This window comes from Psittacula echo (assembly GCF_963264785.1).
Source record: "Psittacula echo genome assembly, chromosome: 2".
Classification (NCBI taxonomy): domain Eukaryota; kingdom Metazoa; phylum Chordata; class Aves; order Psittaciformes; family Psittacidae; genus Psittacula; species Psittacula echo.
Window position 1 is genome coordinate 61,748,415 of NC_137737.1, and position 24,790 is coordinate 61,773,204.

Here is a 24,790-nt window from a genome sequence, read left to right on the forward strand (position 1 = left end):
GCCGATATCTGAAGGGGGCCTATAAGGATGCCAGAGAGGGACTCAGAGATGTGTGCACGTCTACAGGGGTATGATATAATAGGCATCACAGAAACATGGTGGGATGGCTCCTATGACAGGAGTGTTGGAATGGAAGGTTATGGGCTCTTCAGAAAAGACAGGCCCGGCAGAGAGGAGGGGGAGTTGCTATTTGTGTTAGGGATAGGCTGGAGAGTATGGAACTCTGTCTGAGGACAGGTGAGCAGTCAGTAGAGAGTTTGTGGTCAGGGTTAAAGGGAGAACAGCTATGGGGGGACATTATTGTGGGGATCAGTTACAGACTGCCTGATCAAGAGGAATCTGTGGATGAAGCACTCTATAGACAGACAGGAACAGCCTCACACTCGCAGGCCATTGTTCTCACGGGGGACTTCAACCACCCTGATACCTGTTGGAGGGCCGGTACAGCCAGGCACAGTCAATCCAGGAGGTTCCTCGATTGTGTGGAAGACAACTTCCTTCTGCAAGTAATAGAGGAGCCGACAAGGAGAGGTGCCATGCTTGACCTTGTGCTCACCAACAGGGAAGGGCTGGTTGGAAATGTGACGCTTCAGGGCAGCCTTGGTTGTAGTGATCATGAGATGATCGAGTTCGAGACCCTCAGGACAGTGAGAAGAGCATGCAGCAAGCTCACTGCCCTGGACTTCAAGAGAGCAGACTTTGGCCTCTTCAGGAATCTGCTTAGTAAGGTTCCATGGGATACAGCCCTAGAGGGCAGGGGGGCCCAAGACTGTTGGTTGATATTCAAGGATCACCTACTACAAGCTCAGGAGTGTTGCATCCCAACTAGAAGGAAGTGCAGTAGGAGGGCCAGGAGACCTCCTTGGATGGATAAGGAGCTGCTGAGGAAACTTTGAAGGAAAAAAGAGGCTTATAAAAGGTGTAAGCAAGGACAGGCGGCCTAGGAAGAATACAGGGATGTTGTCCGGGAACCTAGGGACCAGGTTAGGAAAGCTAGGGCCCAGTTAGAATTAAACTTGGCTAGGGATGTGAAAGATAGCAGGAAGGGATTCTATAGGTACATAGCAAATAAAAGACAGACTAGGGACAGCATAGGCCCCTTCCAGAAGCTATCAGGAGAACTGGCTACCCAGGATTTGGAGAAGGCTGAGGTTCTTAATGACTTCTTTGCCTCGGTCTTCACTGGCAAAGTCTCTGACCGCACCACCCAAGTCTTGGAAAGCAGACTCAGGGACTGTGAGAATGAAGACATTGGGCCCAGTGTAGGATAGGATCTGGTCTGAGACCATCTTAAGAACCTGAACATACACAAGTCCATGGGACCTGATGAAATCTATCCGTGGGTCCTGAAGGAGCTGGCGAATGAAGTTGCTAAGCCACTGGCCATCATATTTGAAAAATCATGGCAGTCAGGTGAAGTTCCTGATGACTGGAAAAAGGGAAATATAACCCCATTTTTAAGAACGGGAAAACGGATGACCTGGGGAACTACAGACCAGTCAGTCTCACCTCTGTGCCTGGCAAAATCTTGGAGCAGATTCTCCTGGAGGGCATGCTAAGGCACATGAAAAACAAGGAGGTGGTTGGTGACAGCCAGCATGGCTTCACTAAGGGGAAATCCTGCCTGACCAATTTGGTGGCCTGCTATGATGGGGCTACGGAACTGATGGACAGGAGCAGAGCAGTTGACGTCATCTACCTGGACTCGTGCAAAGCGTTCGACACTGTCCCACATGACATCCTTGTCTCTAAATTGGAGAGACATCAATTTGATGGGTGGACCACTCGGTGGATAAAGAACTGGCTGGATGGCCACACGCAAACAGTTGTGGTCAATGGCTCGATGTCCGGCTGGAGACCAGTAACGAGTGGGGTCCCTCAGGGATTGGTGTTGGGACCGGTCTTGTTCAACATCTTTGTCAGTGACATGGACAGTGGGATTGAGTGCGCCCTCAGCAAGTTTGCTGATGACACCAAGCTGTGTGGTTCGGTTGATACGCTGGAGGGAAGGGATGCCATCCAGAGGGACCTTGACACGCTTGTGAGGTGGGCTGATGCCAACCTTATGAAGTTTAACCATGCCAAGTGCAAGGTCCTACACCTGGGTCGGAGCAATCCCAGGCACAGCTACAGGTTGGGCAGAGAAGAGATTCAGAGTAGCCCTGCAGAGGAGGACTTGGGGGTGTTGGTCGATGAGAAAATGAACATGAGCTGGCTTCAGTGTGCGCTCGCAGCCCAGAAAGCCAACTGTATCCTGGGCTGCATCAAGAGGAGTGTGACCAGCAGGTCAAAGGAGGTGATCCTGCCCCTCTACTCTGCTATCGTGAGACCTCACTTGGAGTATTGTGTGCAGTTCTGGTGTCCTCAACATAAAAAGGACATGGAACTGTTGGAACAAGTCCAGAGGAGGGCTACGAGGATGATCAGGGGGCTGGAGCACTTCCCGTATGAAGAGAGGCTGATAAAGTTGGGGCTGTTCAGCCTGGAGAAGAGAAGGCTGCACAGAGACCTCATAGCAGCCTTCCAGTATCTGAAGGGGGGCTATAGTGATGCTGGGGATGGACTCTTCATTAGGGACTGTAGTGACAGGACAAGGGGTAAAGGGTTAAAACTTAAACAGGGGAATTTTAGATTGGATATAAGGAAGAAATTCTTTACTGAGAGGGTGGTGAGGCACTGGAATGGGTTGCCCAGGGAAGCTGTGAATGCTCCATCCCTGTTGGTGTTCAAGGCCAGGTTGGATGAGGCCTTGGGTGACATGGTTTAGTGTGGGGTGTCCCTGCCCGTGTCACAGTATCACAGTATCACAGTATGTTAGAGATTGGAAGGGACCTCAAAAGATCATCTAGTCCAATCTCCCTGCCAGAGCAGGAACACCTAGATAAGGTTACACAGGAATGTGTCCAGGCGGGTTTTGAATGTCTCCAGAGAAGGAGACTCCACAACCCCCCTGGGCAGCCTGTTCCAGTGTTCTGTCACCCTCACTGAGAAGAAGTTTCTTCTCAAGTTTAAGTGGAACCTCTTGTGTTCCAGTTTATACCCATTACCCCTTGTCCTATCATTGTTTGCCATTGAGAAGAGCCTGGCTCCATCCTCATGACACTCCCCCTTTATATATTTATATACACTAATAAGGTCACCCCGCAGTCTCCTCTTCTCCAAACTATAGAGACCCAGCTCCCTCAGCCCTTCCTCATAAGGGAGATTCTCCACTCCCTTAATCGTCTTAGTTGCCCTGCGCTGGACTCTCTCCAGCAGGTCCCTGTCCTTCTTGAACTGAGGGGCCCAGAACTGGACACAATATTCCAGATGCGGTCTCACCAGGGCAGAGTAGAGGGGAAGGAGGACCTCTCTCGACCTACTGACCACCCCCCTTCTAATACACCCCAGGATGCCATTGGCCTTCTTGGCCACAAGGGCACAGTGTTGGCTCATGGTCATCCTGCAATCCACTAGGACCCCCAGGTCCCTCTCCCCTACACTGCTCTCTAACAGGTCATTCCCCAACCTATACTGGAACCTGGGGTTGTTCCTGCCCAGATGCAGGACTCTACACTTTCCCTTGTTATATTTCATCAAGTTTCTCCCTGCCCAACTCTCCAGCCTATCCAGGTCCCGCTGGATGGCAGCACAGCCTTCTGGCGTGTCAGCCACTCCTCCCAGCTTAGTGTCATCAGCAAACTTGCTGACAGTACACTCAATTCCCTCATCTAAATCATTGATGAATATATTAAATAATACTGGTCCCAGTACTGACCCTTGAGGCACTCCACTAGATACAGGCCTCCAACTGGACTCCGCCCCATAGACTACAACTCTCTGGCTTCTCTCCTTCAGCCAGTTCGCAGTCCACCTCACTACCTGATCATCCAGGCCACACTTCCTCAATTTAGCTATGAGGATGCTGTGGGAGACTGTGTCAAATGCTTTGCTGAAGTCAAGGTAGACCACGTCCACCGCTCTGCCATCATCCATCCACAATGTTATTTCCTCATAAAAGGCTATGACGTTGGTCAAGCATGACTTCCCCTTGGTAAAGCCATGTGCCAGGGGGGTTGGAACTAGATGATCTTAAGGTCCTTTCCAACCCTAACTATTCCGTGATTCTATGAGTCTTCATCAGGGACTGTAGTGATAGGACAAGTGGTAATGGGTTTAAACTTAAACAGAGGAGATTAGGTTAGATATAAAGAAGAAAGCCTTTACTGTGAGAATGGTAAGGCATTGGCACAGGCTGCCCTGGGAAGTTGTGTATGCTTCATCGCTTGAAGTGTTCAAGGCCAGGTTGGACAGGGCTTGGAGCAACCTGGTCTAGTGGAAGGTGTCCCTGCCCAGTGGCAGGGCTTGGAACTGGATGAGCTTTAAGATCCCTTCCAACTCAAACCATGCTATGATTTGATGAAAGTTTTTCACAGAAGCTCGTAAAAATCGCATGGCAGTGACCTTTTTTGATTGCAAATCCATGGGCTACAGTTTCTTTTCTGTCAGTGCTTGGAGTTCAGAACCACTTGTTGGCAGAATCTCCCCAGGTCCAAGAAAGAATTTTGGCATTAGGACTGAGCTGAGCTGCATATCTTGAACACTCAGTAGCACACAGGCCAGGTGATACCCCAATGTGGCCATCAATGGTTAGCTTGGAAGCATGGGCCCAATAAGCAAGGTACTTTTGCAGGGGTTGTTGAGCTCCTGGTGTGTGGTGTTGTCTCTTTCCTGGCTGCACACTTGGGCGCAGGTTAGCACATGCTGTGCCTGGCTCAGGACTGCATGCGCAGCTTCAGGGTTGGAGGGACAGAGATAGGGAAGGGCTCTGTCATCCCCCTATGAGCTCCCAGGTCTCTCTTCTAGTCTGTGGCCAGTTTTCAGTCTGCTTGAAGGGAGCCCTCCTTTCTGCATATCTTCGACTGTCACATTTGGCTGACACTGGATCAAAGGCACAAAACTTCACCACCTAGATACAACTAGCACAATCAGTTGCTCTGCTTATGTGTGAGCCTGTCGTGATAAATCTGGCCTAAAAAGGCTGAATGAGGAAAATCTCATTGCATTCAATCAGATCAATGTGCAATGAAATAAAGAAAATATTTAGTCCCTTGTGTGGCAGTACTGTACTGGTCACAGTGATTATCCTGTTTTAAAAACCACAAGTCACTGAAGGAGAAACAATCAGCATTTATCATCTCAGGAGCTGCTGGAGCCAAGAGCTGCAAATTTTAAGAATGCTTTTCAATTCAAAGTGGTTTATGAGGTGCGCTGCAGCTGTGAGCTCGTTACGAGCAGGCATTTATCTGAAATATATCCAGTGAAATAAGTGCAGTGTGAAGAGATATGAAAGAAAGAAATTATATTAAATGTGTATCCTGAGACGATATTTCCTCATTTTCACTATAGATAATATTAAAAATAGGAGAAGATGGTATGTCTTGGGGAGATAAAATTTTGTTGTGGGGTGCTTTTATTTAGTATTGCTCTATAGCTTTTGGCTTGCTATGCAGCTCTTCATATGATTTCTCAAGACAAGCTTTTGACTTTCGAGGACAATATTTTTCCCAGAGACCAGTCCTGGCTTTATTCAAACTACATAGAGATTAATGTGAGCTGCTAGGTTTTTTTGCCTGTATTGAATTAGCCAGGTGCTGTGATGTTGGGCTTTATTCAGGACTGGCTAACCAATGTGTGGCCACCTTCTCTACGGATATTTTAGATTTAAGGAGACTAGGCAAGTGCTGTAAACGTGCCACTGCTGTGGTTTCTTGGGATTTTTTTTTAGCCTGAAGAAATTTTTGAAGAGTGAGTTACTTGCTTTGTAGTTCTGCTGTTTAAAAGAAAACAAAACCCTAAGCCAGAGAGAAGTAGCATGAGTTGTGCGTGTTTCTGCCCAGGTACTAGTAATGCATTAGCTTCTTAACTAAAAATAAATGTAGTTCCATAGAAGAGAGATGTTAGATGCAGTTGACATCTGTTACAGCAACTCCATTGCATACCTGTGCTTCTTTGGGGAGGTTCAGTGAAGGAGTAAGAGAAATTAACTGAGAAGGACTTAAAAAGCATTAGAAGAAGGAAAGTTAAAAGAGGATAATGCAGACAATACCACCATTGGTTCTACCCATCCCCAGCTTCTGTTTCTCACTGAGAGAAACTTTCAAAGAAATAGAAGTAGGGATAATGGATTGCCTACATGAGAGTTTTCCTCTTCTCAGTATGCCATACACATAAAGCAGACACTGGTCAGTACAGTGGTGACCTGGGTTTGTAGTGCATTGTGTCCAGTCTGGGACTAACAGCAATGAAGCTGCTGAAGAGAGAAAACTCTTTCTCTGAGGTATTGAGATTGTAGCCTCCAAATCCTCTTATAAGCATGTCTACTTTTATTCTTAAAATAGTGGTTGCTTTATGTACTAAATAGTCAAGAGAGAGGAGGTGGAAGAGGGGTACAGGAAGTAGGGGCCACTGAGTTAAATAATAAGAAGAATAGCTTTATGGGTTCAAATCATCTGACCCATAAATTGAGAAGCAGGTTTTTCATTACAGAAAGCATTGTATAGACAATCATAAGGGACTGAGTTATAAAAGAGAAAGTAGTTTTCAAGAGAATAATTGGGAACTAATAGGTAAATCTGGGACCCTTGCAAATGGAATAATCAAGATCTTAAGTGTGAGCCAGAAATGCAATGGTAAATGCAAAACATTAGCACTACTTAAAACTGGTTTGTACTTAGTGTTGTATAGGCCATTCCTTAATTTCACTGCCTTTTCTACTGCACTAAGTTAATCAGAGCTGTCAGTGTGCTTACAAATTGCCCATTTTAAACTATTCTTACCATTTATTGTAGTTACGTGATTGTATTCATCTTCCTAAGTGCTCTTTCTACTCAAATCTTTAGCTTTCTCTGTGGGTTTGCCAAAATTGTTGTCATTGCTTCCGAGGCTCCAGACAGCATTCATACAAGTTTCCGGGGAAGTTTTACTTGTTCCATTGTTTTGCTTTGGTGACATTTCTTATTTCATTACTGCAGCACTGATCAGCTGGTTACTGTTGTCCTAAATGGGAGCCTTTATATGAAATAGTCTGAGGTTTCTGATTTCTGGACTTTGCATACACATCCAGGTTTGCAAGAGTTTGAGGAGTAGTCAGTAAACAATTTTCATGACTGGACGCACCATTTTTTTTTGCACAACTGTAAGGCTTACCACTTACAGCTTCTCTTCTCTCTACCCTTTTTCATTTGTGGTTCTAATAAACACCAGAACATCAGATTCCCTTCCTTAATCTGGCTGTTTTAAAGTTAAGAGGTTTAGAAAGTGGTCTCTAGTCCTCAGAAGATTGCTAGTTTCTTCTCCCTTTGAAGTGTTACTAAGTCAGGAAAGTAAAGAGGCTTGGTCTTTCTTTAGTGCACTCGGGCAGAGTCCTGTCAGCATGTGAACAAATGGATTGAAAACATTTTGTTCTGATCCCAGGAAGCAAACAGATTCTCTCCTCTTCTCCACACCTTCTTTTCAATTACAGCAGACCTGAGATCAGTGCTTCAGGTTCAAGGACCTGCACTTTTGCTTGAGTTCCTGTGGACATAACGGCCTGTGGGTTGCTGTGCTGGGGTCAGTGCTGCATTCACCTCTGTGCTTGCCTGCTGTGTCTCCCCAGAACTGTTCTGTCAAGGCCCGTAGCTCCACAGTATGAGGCTCCAAAGGCAGTTCTTTGTGTCCTGTGCGCTCAAGACATCTGAGAATTTCAGCAGCTGAAGGAAGAGGCAGGTGAAAAAAACTGGTGATGGAGACTTACCTTCCCTTACCCTCCCAGTACTTCTGAAAGGGTGAGCAGCAGTATCTACTTCCCTTAAGTATCATCCAGATTGCAGCACAATGTGGACTGCTAAAGGTCTTGTTCATATTGAACCTCTTTCTCATTTCTCTTCCCCTGGCACCTCAACCTGTCAAAAAGGTAGATTCAAAGCAGTTGACATCAAACCATGAGCATTCATCTTTTACAAATAGTTCAAGGCTTCTTTACAGTAATAGGAATAAAACACTGCTGGCATATTTAATGAGTGCTCTCTTCAGTTGGTGCTTTTCACTGTGCCCTGAAAATTTGAAATACAAGAGAAAATGTACTTCTGCTAAAAAAACCATTCCATTAAATTTGGGCACTCTGTTTTCTGCTGGCAAGGAAGTGTCATGCGAGGTATTTTGCATAATTAAGGTCAGGTCTTCCCAAGATGCAAAAGGTCAGAATTGAGACACCTGAGAGATGAAAGTTTTCTAAAGATGCCTTTTTTCTCTGTTACGTAACAAATTTAGGAACAGAAGTGCCTGAATTCCAACGCTGGTATTATTTTGACAGAATTCACCACAGTCAGTTGTGTAAGTGGAATAAGTTATCTACTTATGTGTTTGCAGAATTGTCTCCCTCAGTGCAGTAGGACTGGGTGAGATTAGAAATATAGAATGGAAGTAAAATGAGACTTGGGTTTGGAGAAATGTAGATTTGAGATGCAAGGATGCAAATATCCATAATGGTAATACTGACCGTGATGAAGATCTGTAAGTGAGCAGAGTGGTGAGTAATGTAAGTGGTTAATAAATGAGCTAGAACAGCAGGAAACTGGTGAAACTTAGGCCAGGAAATTACTTTGCAAGGTGGTCCAGAAAGACTAGAGATTTTTCTGTTAGAATTTGACCTGCAGTGGTGCATTTGGTCCCCTGCTCCTCAGACGCAGAGGGGCAAAGCAACAGAGAAAATTGGGAAGTGCAGTGACTGACAGAATGGATGATTTACCTGAAAACTGAGACAGGGAGTAAGTGCTTGTACCATTCTTGAGTGGGATGTAAGAAGAAACAAAATGTGGTGTCAGAAAAAGCTGTTTCAACAAGGCTTAAAGGTAGGATTGTGCTAGGGAAGATGGCAGGGAATGTTGTATGTCCACATAATTATATGCCAAGCAAGATGTCTTGGCATTGTCAGGTAAGCTTTTTCAGGGTAGTGGTGGAAGCCCTGTCCCTTCAGATACTAAATCTTGTATTAGAGAATTTCCTAAAGCAGGATTCATAGTGTGCAAAGGGGCAGATGCAAGAGTTTGGGAATGAAAACATCTGGGAGATATTTGAACTGCAGAGACTCTGTTTTGGCCGAAATTTTAAGATTTGCTTCATGCTATTGTCTGTGGGATGTGATTGTGATGCTTTTATTTCCTCCCTACAGCATTCAGTTCTGTCCACAGCAGGGCTTTAAAGCACTAGGGCTTTAAACCTAAGCAGGGCTCAGCAGCCAGTGTAGGTCAGTGGTGATGCTGCACATGGAAAGTGGCTCAGAAGGTGTTGGATTGGAGTGGCACCTTGTGGCAAAGCACAGCCTTCCTGCACACAGGCGTATGGTCCATCACTGTTGCCGTGAACTTCAGTACCTCTGCGCATGCATGTGCATGTGGAAGGAAAGGGAAAACCTGGTATTTTGTATGAAGACTTAGGTGCTGACATACCCTTATACAGAGCTTGCAAGACATTATTTCCTTATAATGGTAAAGTGTTTGTGAGAAGAGTGTGAGCTTTGTTTCTTGCAAACATCTTACTTTACTTCCAGGCAGTAAATTGATTGCAAGGTTAGGACTTTGTCCCTGAGTGATCACTCTTACTTTATACACTAGTCTGTTTGGGGTTTTCAGTCCTTCTGTGTTTTCTTAGAATGTGAGAAGGATTCTGCTAGCTGAAGGATGGGATTAATTCATAAAAAGTAATGACTGTAATATCATTAGATTTTTGTCCTCAGGGCGCTGGCTTTGGAGACAACCACTGAACACTCGTCACCCACAATAAGGAGTGCATTAGAGCTAGGACTGTTACCTTGTGTATGTTGACTGCAGTGACATTTGCAGTTATTGAATTTTAATACTAAAAGCACACTCAGAGTATGTACCAGTTCCCATATGAAGAAGAAGGGGAAAATGTGTTCAAATTACCTCAAGTTAAATTGGAGGAAGAGTCTCATGATTTCTTTGTTGTCTAGGACAGGAAGAAAGGAAGATTTAAGAGTTATGATTTGAGCCTTGGGATACATAGCTGAAGCTGTGCCGAAGCAAAGCTCTGTTCCCTCCTGTCTTTTTATTACCTTTCAAATCTATGTGTCCCAAGTTACTTAGAACTAGAGAAAGCAATACACTGAATGATGCTAACACAGGGACGTAATTTTGCCGTCTCTTAGCACTGGCCCTGTGGGGCATAGCAGTGGTGTCATTAGTCAGCTGTGTCTACAGTGCCATTAATTGTAATGCCTTGAGCAAGAGGTGAGAGACAGGGAAGGGGCGACAGATATTCAAGAACAACCTCATGGGATGCTGAAGGGTGGTGTAATTTAGGCGTGCTCTGCACCATTTATGTTAAGGTGACATTACCGTATGCATTGGCAGCTGACTGTATTACTCTGAGCAGTGCAAGGCGTGATTTGCTGCTACTTGAGGAGAGATGCTCCGTCTCATGGCAGCAGGTCTTGAAGCTTTCAAATCTGCCCGCAGCAGCAGAGCCTGTCTCAAATGTGTTTGTACTATGTGTCCGAGCTGACCTGAGCTTTGCAGTCTGGCCAGTGTCCATTTGTGTCTCCTGGCAGGAAGTGCACTGGTGTAAATTGTGATTCAAGTATTTCCTCTGATACACAGAAGAGATTTATTTTGACACCTGCTGCATAGACAAACACTTAGGGTGTTTGAGGCTGTTAAGACCTGCTGCCCTTGTTTCTGCAGCACAAGCTGCAGAGTACTAGAAATATTTTGTAGCTGTTAAGGGTTACCAGTTACTGGACATGTACAGACTAAACTTTAGGCATAGCTGCTTGAAATAGCCAGAGGCCATACTAGTGATCCTGGACTATCCACCAACACCAGACCCATGCTGTGTGTCTTTGTAGTTTCTCCTTGATTGTCCTTTGACAGACATGTTCTAACACATACGGGCTTTTGGGTGGGTGTGCTAAGCAGGGTCAAAATGCCTCACACCCTGCAGCTTTATGGAATTTAGAAAACAGAAGTTTATGCTGAAAAGTAATTGACAAATACCTGCTTACCATAATTCTCCATGAACCTTCGTTTTATTTGTGAGTCTGCATAAAATGCATATGTTGAAAAAGAACCCATCAATAAACAATCACTTCAGATTGCATCTTTCTGGGTTTGTTTGCCTGATGGTGTTTCAGAGTGAAATTGTCCATTTTATCTTTCCTCAGGGATGTGTACAGTCCTTCACAAGAGCTTTCAGACAGTTTGCTTTTGTACTGCAGCCCTCTGTGGTATCCATTGCTCATGGTTGTGGCTTTAACTCAACTTTTTAGCTCATTTCCAGGGATCCAAAATAAATGCTGGATCTCTCTTGCACATGCTCCTCTTAACTCCTGCTAGCATTGCGGGGCTGAACAAATGACTCTCTCTGGAGATGGTCAGTGCTGCTCCAGCCTCAGAGGAATTGTTGAGAAGTGAGGTAAGGCACTCTTACCAAGGCAGAGCACGTAGGACTGGTGAACAGTTTCATGCTTGGATTCCAGCTGGCTGTGCAGTATTTAAAAACAAGATCTATGCTTGCTCAGAGAGAAGGACCTATCTTAGGGTGTGCACATTTAGTTCCCACATTTTCAAACTTCGGACACTTTGGATATCCAATCCCAATTTTTTTTTCTTTTTTCCTTTTCAGTAATTTTTGGCAGACAAAACAAATAGGTTAGCATCAGCAGAACTCCTTTTTTGTTAAGCCATATGGCTTTTTGTTATGAACAAATGCTCTATGTATTAATTTTTGTTTGTTTTGTGCAATATCAGAAATATCATGGAGTTTGGATTTCGTGTTTTCTGTCTGTGTTTCACTGTTGAAGGCAGGCCAGCCTGTGATCGAAGTGCAGTGTTACGGATGCTTGCTGCCTTCTCTAAGTAGACTATTTTGGAGCTGCAAATGGGAGCTGAAAGTTTTCCAGAGTCAGGATGTTATAACTGAATCTGCTTTCTCTTCCAGACATAACCATGCAAATGGCTTGTGGGAGGCAACAGCTTAAAAGGTTGCACCTTCTGTACCTTCTTCCTTGCTTCCCAAAACCAAATGCAATGTTCAAAGTACTCATTGACAGGCTGTTTTGATGTGCACCTTATTGCTGGAGGAAATATTAACTTGTCAGCCCTTAAATAATTTTATTCTACTTTTATATCCCCAGTCATCTAAAGAACTGTCACCAGTTTTTAAACACATATGAAATCAAGTATAGTATATATGAAGAAATGTCTGAAACTACGGCAGTCTAAAAACTCAGATTTTTGAGCCTGGCATTCCCCATGTCATGTCCATGATGCTGCAAAATTTGTGGTCAACTTCCACTGATTCTTGAACAAAAAGAGCCCAGGCCAATTCTCTTCTTTTTAGTTACAGTTGCCTGGGATAGAAAGAGAGAGAAAAAACATACCCCCAAAAGAGCAACATTCAAAGTAGATAAAGGTCAATAAATTATACTTATTTTTCTGTTGTGAAAATAACAGGATTTTTGAGTTCATTGACTGTCTGAGCACAATTAGAAACAAGTGTGTGACTGTAGCAGGATGTAATTACACCAGGGCAACACGAGCCTCCTGTTGCTATTTCTGCTGAAGTGTTTGGTCAAACCACTACAGAATTTCTCAGCGGAAGTCACTCTCTAATGTCTGATCCTCTTTGTGTCTTCCAGCTTGCAGGGTATTTTTGGGTTTGTGTGTTAAGCTACAAACATGCAGAGTCATAACATTGATGTGAGAAAACCTACAGTGCAAACGGGAAGCGAGCACTGCTGTATCTTTCTTCTTGTGTGGGTTTTGTGCTAAGTACCAGCCTGTGTTCTGCAGACTGCTGCTTTGCAGCTCTTATAATGTGCTACTGTTTGTAAGTTATTTTGATGGATGGTTGCAACTAGTCTTCAGACAGACTGGTTTACCAGGGAGGCGGAAGACAGGCCTTCATGTCTCGTATTTTTTAACAAGATCCTTTTTTTAGGCAGTTTTTGCTCTTTCAGATGAAGGAAGAAGAATCACAGACTGGTTTGGGCTGCAAGGGACTTTTAAAGCTCATCTAGTTGCAGCCCACTGCCATGAGCAGGGACACCTTCCGCTAGACCAGGTTGCTGAAACCTTGTCCAACCTGGCCTTCAACACTTCCAGGGATGGACGGGGCAGCCACAGCTTCTCTGAGCAACATGTTCCAGTGCCTCACTACCCTCATACATACCCTTGTAAAAAATCCCTCTCCAGATTTCTTGAAAGGTGTCATGACCAAAAAGTGACCAATACTGAGCAGAGTGTGTGCAGATTCCGAAGGAAAACCAGAGACTTGATACTGTTGCAGACAGGTTTTGAGCAGAAAGAATGAAGATGCCGAAAGGCTTTGATTCGAGTAGCATTAGTCCTGAATAAAGGGATTGAGATTAAATACCTGGCTAATCTCACTGTTCTGTAAATTACTCAGTCTCTGTTACAGTTTCTCAAAGAGAAGCAACAAAGTTCTTTTGAATGCACTTTACAAGCTCTCTCTGCATCTGAATAATTTCAGGAGTATTCTCCTGAAAAATTATGCTTCATTGGCTGACTGCAGATATGGGGTACTCATAAGTGTTTTCTACCTCTAGCTGCTGTCACTTCATAATTAATACACAATATGTAAGGGACCTGAATGAAACAGGTTGTTTCATGAGAAAAGTGAATGCTGTTTTCCAGCATGCCATTTATTTATGTAGCAAATGAAGCTTGGTACAGTGTCTGTGTGGCATCTGCTGTCTGCGGTGGAGAACAGCAGAGCTGTAGGGCATTTTCATATTACCATATTAAAAAACAGCATTCAGCAATCCACCCCTAATCTAGCGTCTGATCAGAAGTGATGGTGTCTTTCTGAGAATTAATTCCAACAGCAGAATAAATAAGTGTTCTTTCAGATTTTATGAGCAATTGAAAAATACCAGCTTTTCCTCTTTGTGGTCAATTGCAGTTGACACAGACCTGATACTGACTGTTACTACATTAGCAGCTCCTTGTAACAAGCTCAGCTGTAAGAAAGGCACTTGCTTTTAGGAGATTTGTTGTCATTGGATACTGCAGTACTGACTTAAATTACTGGGAAGTGCTATTTTTACTGAAAGTCTGCTTCAGCCTCTGGCAATACCAGCTATTTCAGCACAGTTCCTGCCTCCTGTCCCTGCAGTTGGCATCTCTGTAGTCACACAACCAAGTGCTGCCATTTATTTATTTCCGTGTCCCCAAACTGCATTGTGGCACTGCTCACCCCTAACCCTCTCACTTATTTGTGCTAAGAACACTTGAGCTGTCCTGCTAGACTGTATCCTTCATGTCAACAAGGTGAGCATCTTCATGTCACCCCAGCTTATCTTTGGGCTATTTCAGGAAAGATACCCATTTATTTACTCTCAACCCCTGCTTTGCTGTGTAGCCGGTGCTGTGCAGAACAGCTGTGCTCGCAGGGTTTTGCAGATGTCAGGAAGTTACAGTGTGAGGCTGCTCTTTGTGCTGGGCAGTCCAGTCTCAGACAGTGTTGGTGGTGGGTCGTGACTGTCTCCTGCAGCAAAGCCTCATCTATGTTAACAGCACAGCAGTTTCTCTTGCACCGTAAAGCCAAGGGCCAGATAGATGCCAATAGGCTGCAATCTGCCAGCTCATGGCACCTGGTACATGGCACTGCAAAGGAGCAGAGCCATGCAGAGGGCTTGTTCATTGCCTTTGGCAGCCTGCACTGAAGCTGCTGCTGAGTCAGGTGGCTCCCTGGAAGATTCATGCTGTTGCTGTGATCCCACAGATTTACCGTCACGCAGCATGCAGAGTCCTGCAGGGGAAGAAAGCTGAGACTAGAGGATTTCCCCCTGTGGTGTGTTGGTAGCTTGTTAAATATGAGCTTCACACATCTTACAGGAACTGGAGCTTCATTCAGCAAATGGAGGTTACAGCAGAGCAGTGGATGAATGGCTCAGGTGCGCTCTCCTCTTTTTCCTCTTCCTTTCCCACAACCAACTGAAAGCTCCCATTTCTTTTGGGCAATAAACCCCTTCCTTTCTCCACAGACACTGGTCCTCTTTTCTCCTCCAGGGCAGGTAAGAGGCAGCTCTCTGCCAAAGATAGATTGACCAGGCCCCAGCACATTGCAGCGAGTTGTCCCTCTCTGGTATTGCCAGGATGACAGCACACCTTGTCTAAGTGTTCTAATTTTTCCAGATTCTGCATTTGTTCAGGAGTGAAATTCCAAAGCACTGGAGGGGCTAACTGGTTTAAACGCTTGCCCATACAATCCCATACATCGTGCCACTCATGACTGTCCAGCCTCAGGGAAGATCTTTTGGTAGTATTCTTAAATAGTTGCTTAATCTTAGACAAGACCTGAGCCAGACCCTGCTTAGCTTCCAAGGTAATGAGATTGGATGTTCTCAGGGTGGTCACACCATAGGCAAAACATAGAGAGCATATGCAGCAACAAGCTGGTTCCCAGCAAAAGGAGCAGGATGCTTTCTTTCAAGGGCATTGAAAGGATATTCAAGATCTTTAACTTTTCCAGAATCTACTCCTACTGTAAATAACCTGGTGGGGGAGTGGAGATTGTGAGGAAATGTCTCTCCATAAGGCAGAGAAGAATGTATGTTTTCTTGATTCAGTGACAGACCGGTGGTATTAGCTCTTTACACTACCAGTTACATTTTTTTAAGTCATTTTTGCCAAGGACAAGCTGAGGTTTTCCCCTGTATAGAGCATTGTCATGTCCTCATGAGAGCCCCCAGCATGATGTCATATGTGCATATGAGCTGAAGAGCAGGGCTCTGGAGCATGCACCACGTTACTCAGTCAGTGTTGCAGGCTGTTGAGCTCACAAATGACTTCCTAGCAAAGTCCAGAATTGCTTTGGCAAACTCAGCACAGCATGTCTCACAGGTAGGGGTGTGCTTCTAGTGCTTGGCTCCTACGATGCTGCAGAACTGCAATCCCCAGTGATTATTATTTCTTTGGAGGAGTAAACTCTTTTGTAGGCTGTGCATCTTCTGACAGCTTGTATCTTCTCCACATCTACACTGTACCCTGGGGTCAGTTTTAAAACCCACTTAGCGTTCTCCATGGGGAATATGTGACAAATATCCTTTGCACATTAAATTCTTAATCCAGATATTTCCTGGCATCCCTGAGTAGCTTTTCTGTCAACAGCAAGCAGTTAGTTTGACCTGCTAGGTTTAGCATGTGCTTTTAGTGAGGGTCCCCAACCATGCTAGCACAGATTCACAAACTGTGATCAGTTGCCTAGCAAACACGGATAAGTTTAAAGTCATAGGAGGAGGAATGTTGGCTGCCTGCAAGCAAGGTGCCAGTTTTATGACCTTCAGAGTTTGTTGCCCTTCCTAATTAAAATCCCAAACAATCACCACCACTGCTTGCATCGGCAAACCTCCCGTAAGTGTGGTGTAAGGTACTCAGTGTGACGGGGAACATGCATGAGGCAGGTGGTGCAGGCTTTCTGTGCACAGAGCACAACTGGTAGTTGCAGGTTTAGCAGTTGTTTTCCTTCTCTGATTATTTATTTACATTTTTAGAATGACCTTGGAAGAGGAATGACTGCTTACTCGACCCCATGTCCTTGCTTGCACTTCCACACAGTGGGAGTGGACTCGCTTTGAAAGGTCCATGAGAGGGGGTTGGAACTGGATGATCTTGAGGTCCCTTCCAGTCCTAACTATTCTGTGATTCTATGATTGAAGACCTGTTTATACTCAATGACATCACATGAGTTACAAAAAGACTTGTGTTTCCCTAGTGCGATGGGGCAATATAAACTGATGCTCTTGGCCACCCTTTCTTTATGGGAAGAGAGTGGGCTGCAGCATTTGGCTTGCAATAGCATAGTGTACTTGTATCCAAAATACAAATTGTGCTAGCTCCCTGCCTGAATGTTTGAGAAATGAACATTAAGTCCTACCCTGCTGCAAGGGCCTGACTGTGTTTGATGAATTGGAGTCAGTGCTGGCAAAATGTAATTGCTCATAATTATGACAAATCATGCGCAATGCTCATACTGTGAACTACAAAGCTTTTGTCCGCTGCTGCTTATCCAGCTGCTTAAAAAGCACTCCTGTTAAAGTGCATGAAGCTCAGAAACAGCCTTCAGGATCTGGCTGTTCACATTTTGTTGAGGGCACTGAAAAAAAATTGGTCTGTTTGAAGAGCTTGCTTCTGTTCCCCAGAGTTTCTTCTGATGTGGGGGAGCAGGAGCTGGACTGCAGGACAGGGGATGGCTCAGCAGTGCAGCTAGATGAAAGCAAGGATGGCTATTAAAAGGAAGCCTAAGCATTGCTTTTGATCGGTGTCCTTGATAAAAATCCCTAGTGATGTTCATCCTTCCAGTATCAGCTGCAGGCATGTCGTTTTCCCTCTTTCTGTATTATTGGACAATCTGTCTTTCTGGACTTTTTTGGTTTTGCATTTTTTGCAGTAAGAAATGGTTTCTTGTACTTCATCAGAAGTGTTTCAGCAGATGCTAAAGAAGTGTGCATGCATGAGAGTGCACTCTATGTGTTATTCCACCTTGTAGGGGTGCAAAATTGCATGGATAAGAAGTAACTGCTGGAATGAATTGCCTTTGTTTTCCATGCACTGTATTACTTTGGTTTATGGTCAGTGCTGTCAGCATGTGGCAGTCATGTTTACAGAGCACCACTGAGTCAAATATCCCAACTGGATATTTTAAAATGCTGGATACCTTCATAGCCACAGGCATTTGGAGCTGTAATTGTTGAGATAAGAGTGCTGCAATATGTGGGGTAAAGAATTTGATCCTCCCTTCCAAGTACAGTGCTGCATGTCTTGGTTAGATACACTGTCCTCATCAAGGAGTGTCCCAACCCACTGTTGAGTAGAAACCCTTGCTGAAGTAGGTAGCATACTCTGGCATGGCAGGTCTAATCACAAGCCAAGTTCTTCTCAATAAATACTCTTTCTTTTCTGTCTTCTAGTGTCAAGATGGTGCTGATGTGGACCAGTGGGGACACATTCAAGACTGTTTACTTCATTTTGAATCAGGCCCCTTTCCAGTTCTCCATCTGTGGACTTCTGCAGGTTTTTGTGGACATTGCTATCCTGTTACAGGTTTACTTGTACAGCTACTACCCTCAGAAGCCCGTGCCCCACACTGTACACCCAGCCAGCACCAAGGCCCTGTGAGGCACTTAGCTGGACAAGTTGCAGGTCAATGGCACTGTGGAGTCAGCCATGGCAGCTCCTCTTTCGCTTGTAAATACTCCTCTGTTGCCGAGTTGAAAGCAGAAATGAGAACAAGAGTTGAAAGTCTGGCTGCACTTCCAGTTTGTAAGGTTTTATTTTAAATAACTTGTTCTGTTTCAAACATAGCTGCACAGAACTGTTTCTTGGGGGGGGAGGGGCACTTTATATTTGCATATGTACCTATGAGCCTTATCAATTCACAAATGTTTGTATATTTAATCACAAGGGCTGGATGGTTTGTGGTTTTAATGCTATTTAAAAGTATTACATCACAGAAATTATAGGATATTTTGTCTGAAACTTTTACCTATTTATATAATATAAAGTCTGTATATTGGCAGGAAGTTTGTGGCATGTGCTAGCATTCACTGTCTCCACGATGTAGGAAGAAGTATTGAAGAGCAAATGTAGGAACTTTCACTTTTCTTTAAGAAGGGTGTCTGGTGAGCAGAGAAGGTGAGGGCAGGAGGCCCTGCAAAGAGGTGAGCAGCCAGAAATGAACCAGTCATACTCAGTGGAAAGCATCAGTGTGCTGAGAAGTGAATGGCCAGTGTTCATCTCCACTGCGGGATCAGTGTGGCAGGTAGACACATCAAGGCGATGATGAAGAGGGTCCGAGTATGGATGATGCTGGAGCCACGTTTAGAGCAGTCACAGCCAGTCAAGCAGTAAGCCAAAAGGAGGAGCTAACAGGATACTGCAGGTAACTTAGGTAGTCATGCTTTGAAAGGATGAGGTTTGAGAACAGTTCTTCCTGCCCTCAGGGGGCAAGCACTGCTCCTGCAGCTGTGCACAGGACACTGCTGGGCTGTAGGATGTCTTTCACAAACCAAGGGGCCATGAATGTTGCCAGTATTGCCAGGCAAGTATTTCTATGTGGTGACTGAGCTACAAAAGTAGAAGCAACTCCACTTCCAGTGCCTCAGGAAGGGGAAGTGAAAAAGTTTTGAGACAGAGAAAATGCCGCATCCTATGGAGTAGGACTAGCATCTGACAGCTTAATTTGTTAAGGCTGAGATTTATGTTTATGTTTTGTTTAATGCCAAACAAGAACCAATTGATGTTTTGGGGTGTTTCTTGCATTGACCCAAGGAAGGAGTCCATGTTTTTATTTTTCTGTTGCTTAGGATCTTCTAGGCTTTTAGAAGAATCAGCAGCCTGTACCTTAACAGAGGGATTGAAAAAGCTGAAAGAGCAGAGAGTTTATTTATAAATGTAGATGTTGCTTATAATGGCTGTTTGCCAGTGTAGGTCACTGTGCCCTTCCTGAGAACTATCTGCATGTGTATAGCAGCTGCAGGAGGTGTGCACCTGCAGGCGGCTGTAGCCAAGACCCTGGGCTTCTGTGAGTTGCTGTCATGAAACCACTGTGGTTGATATGAGGCAGCCATAGCAAGATGCTTAGTCCCAGGAACAGGTACGCATGTGCTGCTTTCTTCTGGAGGCTCCCTCCCTGCTGCCCGGTGAATCCTGTCTGACCACAAGCAAGGTGGTAGAGCAGGGACAGATTTTTGGGAATTGCTGTTTCTCCAAGATTATCCCAAGAGCTCATGTTTTCTTACCAATGGCAGCAAGTCTGAGGTTTTAATAATTTCAGTGTGTAAATCAGATACTTCGCCACCCTGTTTTATTTGGGAATCGCATGATTTGAGTCTGGACTGTCTTCATTGGTGGCAAACTGTCCTCTGGAGGGAAAGCATTAGGAGGCTACATCAGTAAATCATAGCTGAGGAGAGCTGCTCTTCTGAGGGCAGGGCACAGAATGCTCTGCCCAGGCGCTGTCTCCATGCCCTTTGTTCAATACCATATTCTTTTAGGCCTGAAGTGACCTTACAAAGATGATACACCTGGAATGGCAGACTATGAATGTTTTGTTCCTTTCTTTTCTCCAATGTTCTCGTTGTGTTACAGGAACATCTGGGCTTTTGTCTTTTTTTAATTGAAAATTTACTTAACAACTGGCTTCTCTGGTATGCTGCTTTAATGAGGATTGTATTTCTACTGTATGCAAACAAATACTTTCTTGTGTGTTTTAATGGTCTGAAGGGTTTTTTTAATAACTTGTAAGATTTTTGTATATGGTGGTCTTTTTCTAATATTCTATGAAACGGGGATATAAGAAATAAATGGCTCTTGGGAAATATACTTCTGTATGTTATAGATTCACCTGGGAGTGCACACTTTCAGCCACCTCTTTGGCTTTGAACTACAGGTATTACTGAGGATAAGACAACTGTTGTTTTTTTCTTTCTGGGACTCTTTCTGGGGCAGTTTCTTCAGTCTGTCATCAGTACCCAAACCAGCAAGCTCTGCAGACCAGTCTCATTGACACCACAGCTGCAAATGCTGGAAGAGAAGCCAGTGGAACTATCTCTAAATTCATCTTCTGTATGTGGCATTTAGCAAGGTAGGACTCTTGGCCAGGAACTCTTGAACTTCATCTTGCGAGATAATTTTGGGGAAAAGGTTACAGAACTTTGGCTTTGTTCTTTAATTGTCAGGAAGTATCTGTATCAATGATCACCTCAGAGAATAAGAAATCAATTACTTTAAATACATCTTTTTGAATGTATGGCACATTTCATGGAGTTTATTTTCTCTGTCAGTTACAATGGTGGTTTGTTGGTTTTTTTTTTTTAAATAAAAATTACCTATTATATATAAATTGCAGTGTTGCCTTGTTTTGTTCAGCTATAAGATGCATGCTTCTTAACTCTTCTTATAAATTATCTAGAGCATTTTCTGTAGGAATAATTAGTGTGCTTTTTCCTCCTGATAGGTGGGTAGGCACAAGGCATAAATTGTCCTGAGGTCACGATGCAGGGATTTTGGATTTCTGTTCCCTGCTCTTTCATACACCCTGGGCTAAACTTACCTTCGCAACCACTTTTTTTATGCTTGTGATGCTCACAGTAAAACAAATTACTAACAGATTTTTATGTAGCTTTTAAAAAAAGGAAATTCCTATATCATGCAAGCTGTGTAAGAAGATCTAAGATGGGACACAGGTGAGGGACGTGCTCTTCATAACCTCTGCACGGAAGATGTGGAAACTGTTACGTCATGGCCAACTGCTGTGGCAAGAGGAGTCTTGACCTCTCTCCCTGTTGATTCGGGACATGAAAACAAGCCAAGACAGTCAGCAAACAACGGCTTAGGACATCAGACCTCACCCTGCCCCCTCTGTCCCAGTTTACGTGGATTTGGCTTTGCAGGTGCTGTCTTAGCTATGCTGGGAGACTGAGGGGCTTTGTTCAGCCTCAGGTGGGCCAGCAGAACTGGATTTCTCTACCCATCAGCCCTTCCATCTGTGTCTTTTCTGCTCCAAGGTTTCATACTCTCCTAAGGCTGTAGCTTTTTAGGTGCCAGACCCTGTGAAAGCCAAGGATAATTTGCCCCTGTGAAGCATCTGCTTTGAGGCTGCCATAGATCATACCTTTTCTGACTTCATCAGTGTGAAACAGTGACCTCTGCCTGGCTTACTGCTGAGGGGATGATGGCAGGGTCATGTGTTTCTTATGTGCTTTTTCTTAATTGAGGTTGCTGTGAGGTGGGAGGTGGCTGTGCACATGTGCTGTATGAGCAGGGTTTGTGTTTGACTTTGTGCCATTCCCTCTAACTCTGTCCCTGTACCAGTTACCACATCCTTAGCTCTCAAACACAGCTCCGGTTTTCTGGTGATTATTGTTGCCAACTGCCAGAATTTGTATGTCCAGGACCATGGTGGCTGCCACTGAGGTGTCTGTGTAGAAGAGGCAGCTTTGCTCACACGCACTGAGTGTCCAATAGGAGAGAAGAATTTTTTTCCCTTGGGTCAAAACCAGTGTGGTACAACTATGAAGCACTAGATTGTGTTTCAAGGAAACAGGTATAATTACCTGCTGGCACCAGCATGCATGCAGACAGCAGTGTAACATTTACTATAGTTGCAGATGTTGTGTGTGCTGTGTCAAAAGAAAGAACAACAACAAAACCAACACTTTTTCAGTGGCTGATCAGAAGTAATAAGCATCATCCATAACAATGCACTGGGTGAAACTCACTCTCCTTTGGGTATCTTTTATGTCTGGCAATGTATGTCTCACAACTTTATACAGCTTCCAAAAATAAGTCATTTAAAAGGTTCCTGGTTTGTATTTGTTTCCTCATCTGTCATCTCAATAGCTAAAATGAAACTTTATTAAAAGCCAGGCCTTGACTAACAGACATAATGAGTGGGTTTTGTCACCTTATTAAAACTCTGCATGCTGGAATTTATTATGTGCCTTTTGAAAAAATATAAAGAACTCACTATTGTACAACAATAGCAACTTGATGGAGCACAGCAGTAATGTGGTGTGTGTCATCAGTCTGTTTTTCTACACAGCTGCTAAGCTGTAGTTAGCTGTCCTGGTGCTGTTTTTTATTGCTGCAGTGCCAAAAGCAGCATTCATTCATGATTATTTGCTAGCATGGCAAGCAAAAACTGAAACTCTTCAGTCTACAAGGATGTCTACCTCAGCATGGGTCTTCTAAGAGAAAGCCAATGCTGTTGGCCATTCATGGGCCTCTCCACCTTCAGGAGACGTATTTGGCACCCTCTGCGCACAGCAGCCGTGATCATTGCTTTCACACCAGAGATGAAGCACTAAACCTCATGTTCCTGAACCAAAGTACCATGAAAAGCGAACTTATGCGTTCGCCTGGTGAATCTGTTGGGTCCCACCCGAAGACTGAGCACACAAATGCTACCATAAAGTGTGCTGCTGCCTCATGCCACACTTTGCCCCACACACTACTAATTTTGCTGGGTTGCATTTAGCCAGCTGCAAAGCTGTATCCCTGATGCCAAACCTTAATAAGCCTTAATACAAGAAGTGCCTGCATCAGAATTAAAAGAATAATGAAGTTAAAATCGCTCATGAGTCACAGCAACCCAGTGCTGGTATTGCTTTGCCAAGGGTCTGAGTCAGCCCAGGCACCATCCACCAGCCCTTGGCCCTCCTTGCCTGTCACAAGGAGCAAATGTGCTCCCAGTGCTGGTGGGCTGTGAACAATGGACGGGCAGAGCCCTGGTGCATGCAGCTGCATTCAGTTTGCTTGTCATTCAACACAGCTGGGGCTTTGGAGATCCAGATGCAGCCTGCAGGATGGGGGGGCTCGGTTTTGCTGCTGCCATTTCTTGCAGCACTTACCATGGAGCTGTATAACCTGGCCTGGTGACACCCTTGTGCTGCTCAGGGCTCTCTGGCCTGGCTGTGACTGCAAAGGAACAACATCAGGGCTGCTGTGGGCCAGAGAGAGCTGGTTGCTTGGGACCCTGGCTGCAGCACTGGCATACATGGCTTCACATCAGCAGGCAAAACACCACCTCCCCCCCTCTGCAACCAAATCATCAGAGGCGTATGTTCAGCAGCAAAGCTTCTAATTTTTATTAAAATAAATGTAACCTTTTATTTTCCTTTGCTCCATTCCTAAAAGGAATGGCTTAATACAGGAGTTTGCTAATGTAGGATTGGTGTTACAACATATGCTGAGGAAAAAAAACCCAGACAAATCCCATCTTCAATACATCAGCTTTTGTTTCTTTCCTGGCAGGAGGAGGTTATGGAGGGTGACACTGCATGGCCTTAATATAAATGAGGGCATAGGTTCAAGAGGCAGTTGTGTTCCATTTCTCCCTATCCTCTGATCATATCCCACCTGTAGGAGCAGTGAAAGATCCAGACAGCATGCTGACTTGGACCAGCTCCACAGCTCTGTCAGGAGAGCTCATGGGGCTGGCATCAGTAAAGAAGCATGCTGATGCCACCGTATGATTCATTTTCCCTTTAAATTGACTTAAATCTTTTGAAAATTAGGAAGAAAAGCCAGAACAATAATTGTAATTTTTAGAAGACAGGATTGTCTTTTTCTTAGTAGGGGAAAAAAAGATAAGAGACTACTCCTAACGCAGAACACAGCTGTTACACTGCAGCTTGGGCCAGAACCCACTGAAGGCATCTCTTTAACTTCACTGGGTTTGGACTACTCCTGCTTGTACATGACTGCAATCAGCACAGCCATCACCACAGAGAAAGAGTACGCAGAGCTTGGACTCATTGCTGGTTTAACACTGACCACCCTTTCCTGCTTGGGCTGCATATAGTTCAGGTTTAGTTGTCTGTTAAACACATCATTTTTATACATGAGAGATGGAAACAGTTAACCGAAGTGGAGAGATGGCATGATTTGTAAAGCTATTTCTTATATTCAGCTGTTAGCAAAGGAAAAAACCCCAAGTTGACATTCAGTACCATAGTCTGGAAGATTGTCTACGTATATTTCTGCCATGGGGCTAAGACACAAAGCTTAGGGTGGTAAATAAGCGTATTTACTAAATAATGCATACTGCGCTAGCACACAAGTCACAGCTGCCAGCTGGTGGCCAAGGCTGCGCTGCCTGATCCGTAAAACAGACAAAACCAAGCCCCTGGGAAAGCTGAAGGGATGTTTCTGCCCTTCTCTGGCTTCACACCTTGGCTTGTCTGAGGTTTGTGCTCCTTGGCAGAGCTGCCAAAACACACCCG

The 24,790-nt window shown here is 44.5% G+C and overlaps 1 protein-coding gene across 3 annotated transcripts in view; it reads left to right on the forward strand.

Moving 5' to 3' along the window:
• The window catches only part of SLC66A2 (solute carrier family 66 member 2), a gene marked incomplete at both ends in the record, with an annotated part of 62,954 nt that extends 44,772 nt beyond the window's left edge, over positions 1 to 18,182 (forward strand). For 2 of the 3 annotated variants that reach the window (XM_080609997.1, XM_080609998.1), the window contains one exon: positions 17,975 to 18,182. In XM_080609997.1, the coding sequence (XP_080466123.1) occupies positions 17,975 to 18,182 (208 nt within the window). The remainder of the gene's footprint in view (positions 1 to 17,974) is intronic. The other variant, XM_080609999.1, reaches the window with a different exon arrangement.
• Between the last annotated feature and the right edge of the window lie 6,608 nt (positions 18,183 to 24,790).